Here is a 13,215-nt window from a genome sequence, read left to right on the forward strand (position 1 = left end):
AATACTTGTGAAAAACATGTGCTTTGAAGAAATGACAGAGATACAAGGAAGCAGTGTTGTCTTGAGGTGTCTTGTGTGGTATTACCATAGACTGTAAAAAAAAAAAAAAAAATTACCTGTATTACCTGATTTTTGACACTGGTGTTTAAGAGGGTCCCTCTGTCAAACTCTGGCTTAAGGGCTGAATTCCTGCATTCTTCAGTTCCACAAAACTGGGACCAAAAGTGAGAGAATCAGGAGACTCATTTGATCTTGTGCAACCAAGTAAGTAAATCCATGACTACTGATCATTACATACCCTAAGAAATACACAAACTATGCTTGAAAGCTTGTATCTTTTGTGTTTTATATAATGTTCGATGCTCTGTAAGATAGCACAAAACCCAGTACATATCCCCAAAAAGTCACGAAAACCTTTTATTACAGCTTATTATCCCCACCATTTTATTCTAAAGTAATATAGGGAATCTATGGTAACCAACAAGAAAAGTGTCCTCACTCAACCAGTTAGACCAGGAAATCTTCGAAATCATGCAACCAGGAAGGAGGAAATAGAGCCATATGGAAAGAATCCAGATCCAGACTGTTTAGTTAGTCAAATTAAATTTTCCTCTGTGTTGTTGTCGGGGTTGGAGAGAGTAAATATAAATATCAAAGTTCAACTGAAAAGACAAAATATCTAATACATTACTGTCACAGTTAAAATCTATGGAATGATCCAAAAGGGTGTAAAGCTGGATTTTCTGTTGGTCAGAATCTTAAATATATAAATTGATTAAAGGACAAATTGAAAAGTGAACAAAAACTACTGTAAGATTCAAATATTGAAGTCAAGGGCCCCAATGCCAAAATTACACAATTCCAATAATTTAAATTCAACGAGTATCTAATAAAAAAAATCTTGGTCAAAACTTTGACTAACTACATCATTATTTATGAGAACTGAATGATCTATATATATTCATTCTTGGCAGATGCAACAGGAAGTTGAAACATGGAAAATCATGTCGTGACTGGAGTCAAACTGTGCCCAAAGGAGCGGACAAACAGGCAGCACTTGTTCTGCTAATGCACAGTTTGCACTTTTATTGTTGCCTCATTCACTAAACAGTTCAATGGTGCAAGATTACCATACACAGAATTAGGATATCTGCATGACACATCTATGCTATACAGCGAATGGATTATAATTATTACAAATACAGTAAACATATTTACATTTTAATTCAAGCTCCATACAACACATATATTTACAAAATAAGTATGAAAATGAAACCAGTCTGACAAATAATGTACAGTGTTTGATGTCATGGTCTGTCTTTATCTGTCACTGAACAAATCCAAAGGGAGTCAACTGATATTTACTGTGAAAGGGGTAGATGGGAAATATCATGGCTAGTTTTGATTTGAAAGGCATCAACGGAAAGAAAAGTGTTGAGGTGAAGAAAGACACCAGCACAACAATAGTATACTGTCATTTTAGATGTCACTAGCTACTTTGTATTCTATTCCCTGATATTAGAAAAAAATGTTAAAACCACACTTTTTGTTATAATTCAAGTGGCTGTGTAGCATGAGTTGAGTAAATAATGTCAAATCATACGTAGACTTTCAGTCAAACCATGTTCTAATAAAGAGGACACACTTTTGTAACTCACCTCCCCTGAAAAGATGCAGCAGGTTACATTTAACTTATCTTTTTTCAAATGATGGAAAAACACACATCATTGTACATTCAACGCTCCCCCCGTTCAGACAGGAAGAGGCTGCCACACCGTCATTTGGTTCATTCTGAGGAGAACAACTAAACCGCACAGACTTTATTTGATCAGTTAGTTGAACCTTTTATTGATATGTGCAAAGAGCTGCAAACTAATATATACATTGCAAACAATAAATACACAATCCAAAATAACAGACCTCTGCAAATTGGTCACCCAAGAGAAAATGTTTGCTCTGACAGGGATCATCATGTCCATACATATGTAACATATGTTGAAAACACTCATAGTTCATGTGAGCACTTTGCACTTTGAGCCTTGATCAGTGCATAGATAGACTTTTTTTTCTGATCAATATTTTTTTTCATGTTGCTGTGGTCTTTTTTAATTCTTAACAGAAAACATTTTCTCAGAAACATTTTTTTACAGCTCTGTTTCTGTGACCAGCAGGCTGTCTGACCTGAGGGCACAAACTTTGCAATTTAAATTCACACCCACATCTGACGCAAATTGTTTTTTGTTTTATCACAGCAATAATGAAGATACTGTACATTTCAAATAGTTCCAGTTTCACTTTGTAACAGACATGGCTACTCCTGTTTCTACACATTTAACCCTTTCATACAGTACAGAAGGCTCACTACTGGTTGGTTGGCCAGAGCTTTTATCGCCTGTCTGGACTCATAACAGTTCTATTTGTAGAAACAGAGGCAGCAAAAATACTCTCAATATTCATCAGGAGCCAAATGCAACAGCTGTGGTGCAAATATACAGAGCAAATATTTTCATAAACAATACCAGGAATAAAACCTTTTAGTATATGTCATCCCTTTAATATCTCCTCTGTGGTTTTTCCTTTCCTGTAAATCTTTTTGACTAACAGCTCTCCAGTGTAGCCTTGATATGTGCTCATATCAGAGATCCCCATACTCGAAAACAATCCTGGGTCCAACATGTGTGACGATCTGCCCTTGTCTTGCTATAGATATGTGTTAATGTGCAAAATAAGATTAAACGTCAATAAAGTTGGTTACAAATGAAGTAATAAATGCCCTCTGTTACATTTCATATAAAACTTCACTATGGAATGGTTAAAAGCATAATAGAAAAACATAATTAGATGTTAATAATTAAAAAATAAAGTCAACCCAATGAGAGTTAGATGAACACATGGTAACCTGCGGTGCAACAGAACAAGAAGTACTTCACTGAGTGAGTTCTGGGTTAGACTGTCGTCGTCCCTCCTGCAGGCTGTGTGCTAGCAGCGTCATTAGTCAACTACTGGCATCAAGGCTAACACATCTAAAGAAACTTCATTCTCAATCCTACTTCATCCTCAACAGGTTCTGTTTAGTCTTCAATATCACACAGGCACACACACACACACACGCACACACACGCACACCCGCACACACACATGTGAGACTTTAACGTTTAGCAAATGTTGAGCCACTTGAAGCTCAACATGATAGTTTAAGAAAAAGCTGCGAAAAGCAAGAGGAGCTGAGAGGAATGTCTTTGATGGGTGATAACTACCAAACTGATCCCAGAACAGACTGTATATACAATGATGTTCATCTCCCTTTCCCTCCTCCCTCATCTTTTTTTTTCTGTGTATGAAGAAGTTAAAGGACAGTGGCCAACATCTGATATAAATCTATCTTTGTATTTTTCTGCATGTTCAGTAAGAACGGGTTTATGTCGTTTTTTTTGTAAGTGATGCCTCACTGGCTGGAGGGACTTGGAGTTGTTGTATTTACATGGACTGAGAGTGGGATCTGAATAACTTGTGGACGAAAGTGGAAAATCCAGTGCTGCCCTCATATTTGGCTGAGTGGGGCTTACACATCTTTTTTTTTCTCCAACTTGACCACTTCTTTAAAGGTTTTTTGAGAAGCAGCCGAGGGGAGCTACAGACAGCGGTCTAATGCAAAACTAATGAAGAGAAGATCTGCCTTAAAATTCATTGGCAGCACTAGATCTTTAGGTAGCCTTTCTAGCAGAATGTTTACAGATATGCAGAAGGAGATTTTATTTGTTTTTCCTCCATTGTTTCATCTAATTTGTTCTTATATGAAGATGCCTTGTCTACTCCTGAGGACTGCTGCAGTTATCATGCGGGCATAAAAAAAGAAACAAAAAGATAAAAAATAAATGTCTTTTCTGGACACGAATAACACTGATAGAGACATTTTTGTACAGATGATTGGCAAACTGAAATAAGTGGCCAGAAAGAACGTTTTTCTGAAGAATCGTGCACACACAAGTAGACTATTACAACATGCTACTAGTTAGGGAAGTTAGGGAATGACAACAAAGCGGAACAAACTTAGACCCAAACATTGTCATAAAACAAAAACACTAAAAGCTGAGGAGGAGGGGGATAGAGAGGAGGAAAGCTAAGTTGCCAGAGGTTTGTTGGAGGGAGGAAAGGGGAGGCATATTCCTCCAGAACAGAAACTTTTAGTCGCATGAAAGGAGACTCAAGCCACAAGTCTACTTACAAGAGAAAACCGTCAAGAATCACAATGTTTAATAAGTGTTAACACTCGGTATGTTCAAAGGCTTTCAGAAACAATGGAAGCTGTGTTGTTTTCTGTGTGCCAGACGACTCACTCAGTTCTTCAGCAGGCCACTGCGCCTCCTCGCCAGCTTCGATCTGTGGGAACAGGATTTCATTGGATGGGATGAAGTGAGGGGTTAAAAAGTAAGACAAGACAAAAATATTTAATGGTGTTAGCAGTATGAGAAAAGAGTGTGCACCTTATCGTTCCCGCCAGCAGAGGGTTAAAGGCGTACAGCCAGTCGTTCATGTCTTTCTCATTGTTGGCCTGCAGGAGGATTCCCCGATGTTTTGTGCACACAGCAAACGTGTTGGGAGTCTAAAAGAAACCATCAATTATTTAACCTTTTTCATTGTTGAGGAAGTATTTTTACTTTAAGGAGATTCAGTTTTCAGTGACTTTTAATAGAATGTTAAAAAAAAAAGCACAACTGAAACAATACCTTGAGCATGGCTTGCTGGTCTTCACTGTATTCCACCTGCGCTGTGGAGAGGTTCAGCACGCCCCGCTCCACTGGGTCCTTGTCACTGTTGTAGATGAAGACGTAGGGCCGACGCACAACCACAAAGTGCTTCACCCAAGAGTTGGAGCGTGGCTCCATGAAGCTCAAGAAACCTTTCTTGGACACAACCGAACTGAAAAGAAACCCAAACAAAAACAAACTAAATAATCAGTTAAAAGTCTCCTGTTATTGAGGGGAAAGATGTTTTTCTGTGATAAAAAATATGACAAATTTCCATATAAGAGTATTCTGTTTGAAACAATTTCCTCTCGGATAAAATTTACGATTATCTGTTTCCAGTCTCACCTGCAAATTGCATCCATCAATAACAACTTTTTCCATATGGCATCACAAAAAAAAATAAAAAAGAAAACTGAAAGAGTCAACATGTCGGCACTCACCCTGGCCTCATTTCTTCAATATCAGGCACCAAGTTGAGGAACTCGTTCTTTCCTGCTCGTGCCAGGTAGGAGGTCTCCAAACTGGGAACCATCGGGAAGTTTTCATAGTCAGAGCAGGAGGGACTGGAGGCACGGGAGCTGTTCTCTGGGGTCCTTCAGAGCAAGGCAGAGAAAGTTAGCATTGGAGTGACACCCTGCAAGCTGTAAGTATGTGAGACACGGATAGATATTAAAATGAGCTTTATTGATGAACTAGGGTGTATTTACTTCTGGTCCATAGAACTACAGCGAGAGTCAGCCAGAGAAGGGCAGGTGGAGGAAGGGGTGAGGGTGGCGCTGCTGAAGCTGGTCACTGATGGGTCACGTCCCATTGGAGAGATGTCAGACAGCTGGAAGAAATAAAGTCAAGGTCTTTGTTTAACCTTTTCTTTTTAAAAGCAAAATCGGTGAGAGGGAGATGTTATTTGAAGGGTTACTGGCCTGTTGAATTCATCCTTTAGACTCATTTATAAAACAAAATTAAGATGTGATTTAAAGCGTTTAGAGTTTTTGTAATAATTTCTCACCTTGCAGTCACTGATACTGTTGACCACCTGGTTGTATTCACTGTTGAAAGTGTGTGTCATGAGACGCAGGCACTGCAAGAGAACACGTATGAGACTGTCATGTTCACAGAGGAGGAGGATCAGCAGCTGTTACCAAATAATGAGTGGATGGTGAATCATCACGTCAAACATCCCATAACACTTTTTGTTCTCACCTTCGTAGCCAGCTCCTTCTCACGATCCACCAGGCTCTCGATGTCCGCAGAGTCGTAGCCGCTGCTCTCGCTGGGGGTGATGGCACTTTCAAAGGTGGTGCTGGAGATCTGTGAGGAGATGGAGGTGGAGGTGGACAGGCTGTCTGAGCTCATGCTGGGGGACAGCAACTCGCTCAGGGTCTTGGTGGTGGGAGCTGTTCCCACTGGGGCGGCCTCTCCCAGTTTGTCCCTCAGCAGGAGAAGGTGACGGGTTTTCTCCACCTTGAAGGCATGAAACAGGCAAGTCAGGACCACTATGTAAAAGAAAGTGCAAAGAAACGTTTTATAAATGTGTTGAGACTCAGTAGGAGATTTTATTTGCACACACCTCATGAAGCTGCTCCATTTTCTCCAGCTCCCATTGGTGCTCCAGGATGAGACTGTCTCCCCTGGGCCTCCAGCCAGCCAGGTTCTCCTCTCCACGTACATAAGCCACTGATGTGTCCAGAATCTTCCTCCTCCTTCTCTGCATCCCTGCTCAGGACAAAAGCACCTGTTTAAACAAAGCAGCTTGTCTTGAAACGTTTCCTCAGTGTTATAGATGTTGAGTCAGCTCACCTGGGCTTCCAGTGTCAGACATCTTGCACAAGCTCAGCTCATAGATGCCAGTGACCCGATTGCTTTAACGAAACAGAGGAGAAGCTGTTAAAGTGAACTGTATGTGTGCGTATAACTTAATTCAAACTTCCTGCTGACATAAATGCTTTTACCAGTCTGGGGTTTTGGAGTACCCGCTCCCAAAGAGGTTCCTCAGGGAACGTGGAGGAGAGATCTTTGCGTCCCGGGAGTAAAACACCATGCAGATGTCTTTGGTAATGATAGCAGGCTGGATACAGTGGTCCAGCTGTGAAGAAGAGATGTGTGGAAGTTAGCTGTGTTTAAATCTAGGAGGGAAAAAAGAAAACACAGAGAAGCAGCAACTGACCTCTAGATACGCTGACAGGGTCATGAAGATTTTCTCTCCATACGGAGTGACTCGGTTTAGCAGGAGGGAGTTGTGCAGAGAGCTGTCCCACACTGCCTCAAAACGATAGAAAGTCCTGAAACAAAAGAAAAAATCTCCTGTTAATATATTCTCTTTTGGGTCAAATTAACTCTTTACAAAAGATGTAATAGAATTTTTAAGCTCTAGAAAAGATGCAACTCTGTAATCTATAACAGATTAGGCAGTGAATTCTGTGCAGTGATTAAAGTAGCTCTTTTACTTATCCTTAGTCGTTACAGGATGTGAGCGAGCAAACAGAAGTGTGAGCAACGCTGTGATCAGGAGTCAAAGAAATTAATCAGAGAGTGAGAAATGTGCTGAGTGTACACAGCCGTGTCTGACCCACAGGTACAGATCATGTCAGAAAAAAATATATACAGGGCTTGTATGTTCTGTCATGTTGAAGCTGCTACAGAAATAAACTACCTGGAAGCATCAGTGTACAGTTATACAAAACAAAGAGGAAACATGTATTCACATTTTAATGGTACACTGTGTCCTTCATCAGAGACTGCCAGCCTCCTGAAAAAACTGTTGTGTATGTCTCAGAGGTTACTTTGTTCCTGTCTTTGGCAGCAGGGGGCACTCTTACCCACAGACTGTGAGCTAGAACTGCCCTGTTTGTGCCTCACTTGGTTGTTATTGAGCAGAGACTCACAGCGAACAGCAGAGAGGAGAGCATGATGGGAAGTCTGGGTGCCACAGAGCATGAAACAAACTAAAGGAGAGGGGGAATGCATTTGCATGTTGATCGCCTTTACTGATATGTAACTGATTCAGACTCAGGTTTGTTTTTATATTAAATCTTGAGTCAAGTAGAGGCAGACCTAATGCAAAATGCATTTAAGAATCAGTGGGGGACTTGTGGAGGACTTATTTCTATAAATCTATAGGACTAAAGAGAAGCATAAAGGTCTTTCACAGAAGGAGCCTTATGTTCTCAAGTCACTGGTACCTATCAATATCCTTATCAATAGAAAGCCTGTGGACAATCAAGAGTCCAGCAGCAGCAGGAGGAAAAAGAGAGTGCAAGACAAAAAAAGAGAAGCACAGAGAGTCAGGCAACAGAGACAATGGAGCAAATTAACAGGAAAAAAACTGCAGAGATAAATGGAAATGGTCATGCAATGATTCAACTGTTTCCAACGAATACACACAAGAGAAGACAGAAACTGCCTGATGCTGTTTTCAAACTGCATGAAGAGAAGAAATAACTCAAATGGGTGGCATTAACTGATCCGCTTTGTTCAATGTGGATGAATATCAGTAAAACAGTATTAGTACAAAAATAAAAACCCTTTGAAAAGTTCAGTCAAGCTATATCAAGTACAGCTGTACACGAGATATTTAAATGCACTCAGGTACCTGTTGGAGTTGTGGGATGATTTAATGTTCTTGGCTGAAATGATGTTCAAGGAGAGGACTGCGTCTGCAGCGCTGTCGTCAACTTCAGCTTTATTTCTGATACGACCTGTTGACACAGCGAACAGACAAACACACTAACGTCATGCCATCTGGAGAGCTGAAATGACTTATCTTGGAGAAATATAAATATAGTTGAGCACTATTACAGCCGGTTGGTCTATTAACAGCTACTAGGACATTTTGTCAAGAGCCATTCTGGATACCAGCAGCTTTAGGTCTAAATTTGTGAGAAAGCGATTATTTCATTCATCCACTGCAGCTTCAGTAAAAAACTCCTTAAAGAAGGGGCAGTCTGAGGCCAGAGACAGACAAAGCCTCTAAGCTGTGTATGAACATTTACAGTGTTGCCTCACAAGCCTCCAATGAGACAAAAAGGTGTTGAATCATACTGCCACAGTGTCCACTGAGGCTGTTGTGTGAATGGCAAAACAGTCATTTGGTCACTACTACTTCTTATCTTTTTCCTGATAAACTGCAGTGTTTTTTGAGTCTAAAATCCCCGCTGCTCACCCACGACCAGCTCCCGGACGTCCTTCCAGTGGAGCTCACTCCCTTTCTCGTGAATGAGGGTCACTGTGATCCTCCGCTGGATCCCCTGCAGGAGAAATGACAGGAGCTTAGGATCAGAGCAGTTAAAGCTGAAACAACATTAAGCCTCTTAATGTTATTTTTAAAGAAATATTATTTTCTGATCTACAAACAGAAAATATGATGCCCCTCTTTTGATTTTACTGGTTGACACGGCCCAGTCTGGTTTAAAAATGGTGATTTACTGGGATGCATGATGAAGAAGTATAGTGTATTGTACCTGGTGCAGAAGGTAGGTGCCATGACAGGGGAGTCCTCCACTGTGATCCACTACAGCTGGGATGTACCTATGGATAGAAGGACATCATATTTTACCACACACTCAATATATTGTTTTTATTTCCTTAAATAATGTACTCAATGTGAAAATGCATATTCGTTTAAAACCCTTTCACAATAAAAGCTGTTTAACACTCCATTCTTGAAAGGGTTTCCTCTAAGACTATTTTACAATAAATTCAAGATCTTCCAGTGTATTTCTATTTTAATTCTAAATAAAAAGTAGCAATGTTTTGACAATTTCATAGTTGCTCCCCTTTCACATTAGAGTTTGCATGAGCTAAAACTCACTCTCCAGTTGGCTCCAGCTCGCTGATCTCAAACCACACCAGCAGGTCGTACTTGCTGACGCACTGACCCAGGTTGGACTTGGTGATGGTGTTTAGCTTGGTGGCTGGAACTGACACACGCACGCGCGCACACACGCGCGCACACACACACACACACACACACACACACACACACACACACACACACACACACACACACACACACACACACACACACACACACACACAGACAGACACACACACACACACACACACACACACACATACAAACACACACACAGATGTATTAAGAGATTCTCCACAGTGTGATTAATAAGAAGATGCTGGTGATGGGATGTGATGACACTGCTAAAACCGGACTCTGAGCCACCAGCCAATACATATTTTTTATGTATGAAAAATACGAATTTATTCAAATTATGGAGACAAACTATTTAAATAATGTGGTCACAAAAGAATAAAATACAAGATGACATATTCAAAACCAACAGGAGTTCACACTGAGACGCCATGAGGGGCTACATCACAGATTACACCACTACTGACAGCTTCCTGCTGTCTGGCACTTCAGGATTATATTCCTGATGAAACAAGCTAATCTCTGAGGCACACAGCTCGGTTCATTCATATTCAAAATGGCTGAAATGAACGTGATTACACGTGAATTGTACTGTAATTGGACTGCAGCTGAACCTATAAAAGCTAAAGCCTCTGGATTCTGATTCAGGCTGTGAAAGCTGTGTCAGTGATTTCCTATGATTATGATAAATACTTGTTTTATTCTTTGGCTTAGGATTCAGCTCACAGAGCAGCTTTACCTGGAGGTGTCAGCGCAGGCCACTTTGCAAGCGACAGGGGAGGGTTGGACTGAGCTGACTGGACCTAAATAAAGCTGCAGTGAGGTGCAGCACACCAACCACTGCAGAGCTTTATCCTGCTACAGTTGGCAGTCACACAGCACAACAGGAGCAAAGCACAGCACTAGTCTAATCACTAAACAACAAACAAAAAACATCTAATGCCTCTCTGCGAGCTACCACAGTATCTGCAGTACCAACCGTGGTGCCTGGGCACAATAAACACAGGGTCACTGGTCATTGGGAGGAACGGGAAGTGGGAAAGTCGATCAGCCTCATCCTCCAGACTGGCAACAGCGGAGGAAGCCAGGGCGTTGGCGTGCTCAGACAGCGTGTCAAGCACTCTGCCATTCACATAGCCACTCATAAGGTAACGGACCAACTCTATCTTACGGGTATGGTCTGAGGTATTTAAATGTGACATTGCATGAACAGTGAAAAAAGGATTGTAGGGGTCGTGTTAAAACAGGAGATGTGGAAGAGGGAGGTCATGGTTGGGTAAGAGGATTACGGACAGAGACATTTTGACAAGACAAAATATCCAGAAGAGGCAAGAAACAAAAGAAAAATGGAAGGAGAAATGAGGCATGCTGATGGAACTGGAAAAAACTGAAATGTGATGATTTGAAGGTGAAAAGATCAGAACATGTTGTACGTTTCGTGCTGTGATGACACTTCAATTCTTACCTGGTTTTGACAAGGGCATGGGAATAGGATAGTATTTCCTTGATGGGGTTGGAGGACTGTTAAAACAAGAGACAATTTACTTAAAATAGTCATATAATATGAAAAATAAACCATGTGTCCCTCATCAAAGGAACATCTTTACATAAACCACTTACCTGATCAGGTCCTGACCATGAAGATGCAGTGGGTGCTGCTGGTAGTGGCCGAACACCTCAAACACAATGGGCTTGCTCTTGATGTACTCAATGAAAGACTCTGTGACCTCAACAGATATCTGTAGCAGCAGTGGGAAAAGGGGTTGTCAAAATAAGTTTATAACACAAAGCTGTAAAGGTATCTCTTGTGAGGGTTGTGTTTGCATGCACTCACGTTCTGAACATGGTAAAAGCCCAGAGGAGCTCCTTTGCCGGCATTCTTAAGAGGTTCAGTGGAGAAAGCCTCGTCATGACGATGCAGGAAACTAAGAAGGAGAAACAAGAAATTACTGGATTGCAGTAATTACAAGTGTTTTCAATTTTACAAAAGCTCAAGCTGGGTTTCCATTACACCTAGAATTGCGCAAAACCTAAATATCACAATAAAGAAATGGTAATGGAAACACCACATTTTTGAAAAACCTCTCAAATTTTTAAAAAGTTTTTACACTCTCATGAGGTGGTTTTTCAGACGTTTCGATACTGAACTTTGTCCCAAAAGTGCAATGGAAACATCTTTTCTGCACGTTGTCATAACAACGCTCCTCCCTCACCTCCTCATACGTGTCCAGTGCCACACAAACAGACTCCAGCGTTCATATTTTATCAGCTCTGCTCTCATTTATGTGTTTAATGCAGGGTTAGGGTTGTTTGTGTTTTATGTGAGCTGGATATGATGATTTTCAGTCAGTGTTTTGTTCTGCCTATTTTGAGTTAACGTGATCACGGCCGACAGTTTGAGCAGAGAATAAAAACACTAATGTTGAAGAAAATTGGCACCATGAGTGCATTATGTTCTACTTTACTCAAGTTGTGCACAATTCTGGTCGTAATGGAAACACCGGCAAGGCAAAATTGTTCTTTATCAAAACTTCAGAAACATCGCTTTTATTTTGCGAAAAAGTGTAATGGAAACCCAGGTATTGTTGGATTGTGTCACTTCTGGGGCTTCCTGTTGACAAAGACATGCATCTTGCTAAAAGCTGGCATTTGCCTTTTGTGAAATCATATCCCTCACTATGGCTTTAGACTTAAAAATTCCAATATAGTGACAACAAAAGTACTGCCAATGGTGTTTTTTTGTTTTTGAAGCTGATTGAGAAGTGTCAAAACTAGTTTCCATCTATTTGATATCACAGACACTTGGCAGCTGCTGCTTAAATCCATTGACCATGAGAGCTACATAATTCATTTTATTGTAGTTACACCACACAACAGCATCATAGCTCGGCATAAACTAATTATTTAAAGCTACATACAAGCCCCTATCATGAAAACTGTACAGCCTCAGGTTTCATATTTATCCATGCTTAACAGTTAGATTCAAGCTAATCACATGAGGAAATTCACATTGTTGAAAAATAAGAAGTAAAAAATTAAAGCAAATCTTCAGAGTTGTGAACTTACTTGAACTGGCAGAAAATATCTGCATACTCAGGCGGGATGCCGCTGGCTTGGAGCACAGTTACACGGAAGGTAAAGATGCTTCCCACCTCCAGCTGGTCTGCTAGACCGTCACCAAGACCCAGCTTGGTGTCAGCGACATTTCCCAGCTTGAGGTCTGAAGAGAGCCAAAGGAGAATGTTTAGAAGACTTGTGCTGTGTTTTTTCACAATTACCTGTAGCTGGACCTGCACAATGGAATCTTTATATACTAAGCTTTTATACAGTTGAGGCCAAAACTATCGGCCCACCTTTCAAATTTCCAGTTTTGTTCAAAAGTTTCCCAAGTGCTGTTAAACTGATCAAAGGATTTTTCAACACAGCTATTCCAAACATCTCAGTTTCATTTTTTGATGCTTGAATTATTTCACTTTGCACACAAAAACAAAATTGTTTCACAAAACCTACCAGGATCAAAGTCATTATCATAAGAACTGTTTTTTTAGCAAGTCAAAGCTCAAAACACTGCTGTGCAATCAT

The 13,215-nt window shown here is 40.7% G+C and overlaps 1 protein-coding gene across 8 annotated transcripts in view; it reads right to left on the minus strand.

The window, feature by feature from the left end:
* Window positions 1–1,063: 1,063 nt before the first annotated feature.
* kif1b (kinesin family member 1B) overlaps window positions 1,064–13,215 on the minus strand; it is a 57,358-nt gene continuing 45,206 nt past the window's right edge. For all 8 annotated transcript variants that reach the window (XM_074681016.1, XM_074681011.1, XM_074681015.1 and 5 more), the window contains 19 exons: window positions 12,700–12,853; window positions 11,468–11,558; window positions 11,254–11,372; window positions 11,099–11,154; window positions 9,556–9,664; window positions 9,206–9,272; window positions 8,908–8,992; window positions 8,338–8,443; window positions 6,913–7,027; window positions 6,698–6,831; window positions 6,546–6,607; window positions 6,316–6,461; window positions 5,949–6,209; window positions 5,755–5,826; window positions 5,456–5,577; window positions 5,189–5,341; window positions 4,728–4,920; window positions 4,485–4,603; window positions 1,064–4,380 (listed from right to left, as the gene is read on the minus strand). In XM_074681016.1, coding sequence (XP_074537117.1) covers window positions 4,338–4,380; window positions 4,485–4,603; window positions 4,728–4,920; window positions 5,189–5,341; window positions 5,456–5,577; window positions 5,755–5,826; window positions 5,949–6,209; window positions 6,316–6,461; window positions 6,546–6,607; window positions 6,698–6,831; window positions 6,913–7,027; window positions 8,338–8,443; window positions 8,908–8,992; window positions 9,206–9,272; window positions 9,556–9,664; window positions 11,099–11,154; window positions 11,254–11,372; window positions 11,468–11,558; window positions 12,700–12,853 — 2,207 coding nt within the window. In that variant the 3' untranslated portion in view covers window positions 1,064–4,337. The remainder of the gene's footprint in view (window positions 4,381–4,484; window positions 4,604–4,727; window positions 4,921–5,188; window positions 5,342–5,455; window positions 5,578–5,754; window positions 5,827–5,948; window positions 6,210–6,315; window positions 6,462–6,545; window positions 6,608–6,697; window positions 6,832–6,912; window positions 7,028–8,337; window positions 8,444–8,907; window positions 8,993–9,205; window positions 9,273–9,555; window positions 9,665–11,098; window positions 11,155–11,253; window positions 11,373–11,467; window positions 11,559–12,699; window positions 12,854–13,215) is intronic.

This window comes from Halichoeres trimaculatus, unplaced genomic scaffold, assembly GCF_033239565.1.
Source record: "Halichoeres trimaculatus isolate MK-OKI-2021-1 unplaced genomic scaffold, fHalTri1.1 fHalTri1_scaffold_11, whole genome shotgun sequence".
NCBI classification, from domain to species: domain Eukaryota; kingdom Metazoa; phylum Chordata; class Actinopteri; order Labriformes; family Labridae; genus Halichoeres; species Halichoeres trimaculatus.